We start from the raw sequence: 4780 nt of genomic DNA, 5'->3' as shown, positions 1-4780 counted from the left end.
ATTTTGGTGACCCCGACGTGATCGACGTAGATCAAGGACGTAAATCAAGGACGTGACCAAAGATCACGATCACGTACTACTTTATTAAGGCGTCGAAGCAAGAGCACAACAGTGTGAGCTTCAAGCAGATAAAAGGCAAAAGCACAACAAGTGTGAGCTTTCAATAAAACAGCAAGAGCACAACAGTGTGAGCTGCGAACACATTACAAGCACCAAGGTACCTGATTTGCTGGAAACAAATATGGAAACTTTTGAGGGGTTAATTCTCGAACAGCAACAACTGGGTCAATTAATCCAGAAATTGATTTCGAATTTCAAAAAGGATCCAAAAGAAAGGAAATTGAATAAAGCTTACTTTGAAGAACGTAAAAGGCGTTTAACTAATATATGGTCTGAATTTGAAGAAAATGACAACCGTATCAGGGAGTTGTCAGATGTCGAAACCACTCATGAATATTTTACTAATGAGGATTATTTAAAAACTAAAGACTTAGCAGAATGCTACATTGCTCGATTCACTCAGCAACTACAGGAGTTCAGTGATGAAGCAAATCCCGGCAAGAAGTCGCAAGTATCTAAACAAACAGAAATTTCATGTCTCATTAACAAGCAAATGGGAATGAAAATATCATTAAAACGACTATTGGAGAAGGTCCAAGGAGATTTGGGATCAAACACGTTTACTGCATTGGAAATATACAAAATAAAAATCAACAAGTTGTGGCAAGAAATTGAGGAACTCAATTTTAATATATGGGAAATCGCTAGTGACCCACTATCAATTGGTTACAATATAGACGATTATCAACAATTAGAGGAATTAATACAACAAACTTTGATTTCAATTTCTGAGCTGATAATAACAAAACAACCACATGTAGTTACAACAGAGGTAACTAACAATCCAATCCAATTACCGAAGGTGTCTATACCGCAATTTGGCGGAGATTATCTTAAATGGACACAATTTTATGATATGTTCTCTCAAATGGTAGACAACCAATCACTACCCAAGGTACAAAAGATGTGGTTTTTAAAAAATAATTTATCAGGAGAAGCAGAGAGGCTCATCAGACATCTGCCAACTACCAATGATAGTTACGACGTAGCATGGAAGATACTTCAGGAGAGATACAGGAATAAGAGGATATTAACAACCATGTTAATACAACGGCTGCTCGGACAACCTCAATGCTCTGGCACTGCAATGTCTCTAAAGTCACTACATGATGTCATACATGAATGTTTGTTGGCATTAAATAACTTAAATGTTCAAACAGTTCATTGGGATCCACTCCTCCTTCATTTATTAACAAAGAAGCTGGATGCAACTACACATACGTTGTATGAGCAATCATTGGCAAGGCCAAAGGAATTACAATCAATGACAGGGTTTCTAAGTTTCATTGAAACACGTTTTCAAACTCTGGAAGCAATCGGCCAAAAGAGTACTACCAATAATAACGTAAAGGTATGTAATACCGCAACAATCAACAAATCAATCAGGCAATCATGCATATATTGTAAGCAAGATTTACATCAAATATACCAATGCAAAGGGTTCTTACAAGCAAATACTTTTGAACGACTACAATTTGTTAAAAAACAAAACTTATGTCGTAACTGTTTGCGACCAGGTCATATAGCATACAACTGTAAATCAGGCAATTGTATCAAATGTAATCAAAAACACAACTCTTTACTACATGTAAACTCATGGGTTAATGGCACTGAAAAACATACAACAATACCAAAGTCGAACAATACTCAACGCAATGTAAGCACAGGTTTAAGCGTTGATCATCAAGCATCATTAACTATTGCAAGAAGGCACAATGAACAGCAATATGTATTCTTAGGAACAGCAACTATAAGATTATTGGCACGTAACGGCCAAGAAATTCAATGTAGAGCATTATTAGACTCAGGTTCTCAAGTTAATTTAATGACCGAGAGGGTAGCTCATCGACTAGGAATAACTCCAAAAGCAACATCAATGCGTATAAATGGAGTTGGTAACACCACAAAGGGTGCTCGTCAAAGAATCAGCACTGTCTTTAAATCAATGAATAGCAATTTCAATACAAATTTAGAAGCATTTGTGTTACCACATATTATTGCTCCACAACCAACACAATGTGTCAATATCAGTTCATGGAACATTCCAAAAAATATTACATTAGCTGATCCTAACTTCAATGAGCCACAAAAAATAGACGTATTATTAGGAGCTGAATTTTATCCACATCTCTTAACGTCAGGGCAAATCCAATTGGGAGTCGACAAACCAATACTCCAGAATACTACTCTTGGATGGGTTGTAAGTGGCAAACTATCAGAAACAGCAAAAGGTGACGCAGTCTGTTGTATGTTTAGCGAAGAAGAAGATTCGCTAAATAATCTTCTCGTCCGATTTTGGGATCTTGAAGAATCAGCACAAAATTCAAAACTACTGTCTGATCAAGAAAAATTATATGAAACTCATTTTGTGGAAAACTTGAAACGTACTAAAGAAGGCAGATTTATTGTGAAATTGCCACTTATTGACAGTGTATCAACATTAGGATCCTCTAGTGAAATTGCACAACGCAGATTTTTCTCTCTTGAACGACGGCTGTCAAAAAATGAAGCATTAAGGACATAATACGTGCAGTTTATAACTGAGTATAAAGATCTCGGTCACATGGAAGAAATTCAACCTGATGACATCATGGCCTCACATTATTTCATTCCTCATCATTGCGTGATAAAACCAGATAGCACCACGACAAAATTACGTGTTGTGTTTGATGCATCTAGTAAAACTTCATCAGGTCAATCATTGAATGACATTATGCATACTGGTCCTGTGGTACAGAGCGATCTATTCTCAATATTATTACGATTCAGAATTCCAAGATACGCTTTCACAACGGACATTGAGAAAATGTATAGGCAAATACTTATTCACCCAGAAGATCAAATGCTACAATTAATCATTTGGAGAAATAATCCACAAGAGCCGCTACGATTTTATAAACTAAAAACTATGACATATGGGACTCGATCAGCTCCATACTTAGCTACCAAATGTTTACAAACTTTAGCAAGAGAAAGTTCTGGTACTTATCCATTTGGAGCAGAGACCCTACGAAGAGATTTCTATGTCGATGATGGATTATGTGGTTCTAACAGTCTGATAGAGGCTAAGGTGATTCAAGAACAACTAATTAACATTTTGAAATCATATGGTTTTAAGCCAAGAAAATGGTACGCTAATCACCCACAATTGCTACAAAACATTTCACCACATGATCAAGAAGTCTGTTGGGATATTTCTACTTGTTCGTTCAAAACAGCTAAGACTTTGGGAATGATTTGGACACCACAGCTTGATAATTTGTGCATAACAACAAGTATAACACCATGTACAACTTTTACTAAGCGTTCAGTAGCTTCAGACTTAGCAAGAGTTTATGACCCATTAGGATTGGTAGCACCAATCATAGTCACAGCAAAAATATTTGTTCAACGAATTTGGGAATTAAAGACAACCTGGGATGATCCGTTACCTCATGAATATGAAGCCGAATGGGTTAAGTTTCGGTCAAGACTGCAAGAAATTAATAATATGATCATTCCGAGACATGTTTTTAACCATGAAATTCCATTAGATATTCAATTACATTGTTTTGTAGATGCATCTGAAAAGGCATATGGAGCAGCAATCTATGTAAGAGCAATTCTAAAAACAGGTACAATCATAGTACGGCTACTTTGCTCAAAATCAAGAGTAGCGCCATTAAAAAGGCAAACAATTCCACGATTAGAATTGTGTGCAGCACTTCTGGGAGCCCAACTGTTAGCGAAGGTTAAACAAGATCTTGCATACGATAACCACAAATCTTTTTTATGGACAGACTCACAAGTTGTATTATACTGGATCAACTCTAACTCAAATATTTTTCAAACATTTGTAGCACATAGAGTAGCACGAATTCATGAAATATCTAATGCAAGCCAATGGCGTCATGTAAGGTCCAAATTAAATCCAGCAGATCACCTATCAAGGGGTTTACAACCTACGGAATTACATTCCAGTCACATATGGTTTTTTGGACCACTGTTTTTATATGGAAGCGAATCATCATGGCCAAGTCCAATTGCTCAGGAACATCTTATAACTGATCATTCTGAAACCAAAAGAAGGGCGCTTGAAATGCAACGCTCAACACAACCTTCAATCGTAACTTCAGCAATCACCAGCATTACTGAAGATTTCATCTATAAGATCAATTATAGAAACTCGTTTGCAAGATTGCAACGAATCATTGCATACGCACTACGATTTGTAAAATACTCCAAAGGCAGAGACAACAGGCACACTACCTCTTTAATATTAAGTCCAGACGAGTTGAACTCATCATTACAAGTAATCATACGTATAATACAACAAAGCGATTTCAGGGAAGAATTGCAGCAATTACACTCAAATGGCACAGTGCACAAAACTAGTTCTCTCTCTAGTTTAAGTCCATTCTTAGATAGTAACGGAATTCTAAGAGTCGGAGGTCGACTTTCATCATCACTTATAGCTTATGATACCAAACATCCAATGGTATTGCCATATAATGATCCAATTGTGAAAAGTGTTTTCGTTGATGTTCATAGAAAAAACATGCATTGTGGTGCACAAGCATTATTGTCACAAATCCGACTTCAATTTTGGCCCATCAAGGGAAAGATAATGGCTCGATCAACGGTTCAACATTGTGTCCGCTGCACAAGAAGCAGACCAACA

General features: G+C 36.7%; 2 protein-coding genes across 2 annotated transcripts in view; both read left to right on the top strand.

The window, feature by feature from the left end:
* Positions 1-241: 241 nt before the first annotated feature.
* Positions 242-2644, top strand: LOC119688693. Its single transcript, XM_038103359.1, has one exon. It carries the CDS (start codon positions 242-244, stop codon positions 2642-2644), a length of 2403 nt encoding a protein of 800 aa, XP_037959287.1.
* Positions 2645-2683: 39 nt separating this feature from the next.
* Positions 2684-4780, top strand: part of LOC119688692 — a 16057-nt gene continuing 13960 nt past the window's right edge. Inside the window, exon 1 of the mRNA XM_038103358.1 lies at positions 2684-4741. Coding sequence (XP_037959286.1) covers positions 2684-4741 — 2058 coding nt within the window. The remainder of the gene's footprint in view (positions 4742-4780) is intronic.

Source organism: Teleopsis dalmanni, chromosome X, assembly GCF_002237135.1.
Source record: "Teleopsis dalmanni isolate 2A chromosome X, ASM223713v2, whole genome shotgun sequence".
NCBI classification, from domain to species: domain Eukaryota; kingdom Metazoa; phylum Arthropoda; class Insecta; order Diptera; family Diopsidae; genus Teleopsis; species Teleopsis dalmanni.
Note: the sequence above shows the minus strand (reverse complement) of the source record. Positions and strands in the feature narration are given on the sequence as shown.

What these genes read in the sequence shown, in the direction of transcription:
- LOC119688693 (XM_038103359.1), top strand. Translation starts at nt 242, where the DNA reads ATGGAAACTTTTGAGGGGTTAATTCTCGAACAGCAACAACTGGGTCAA.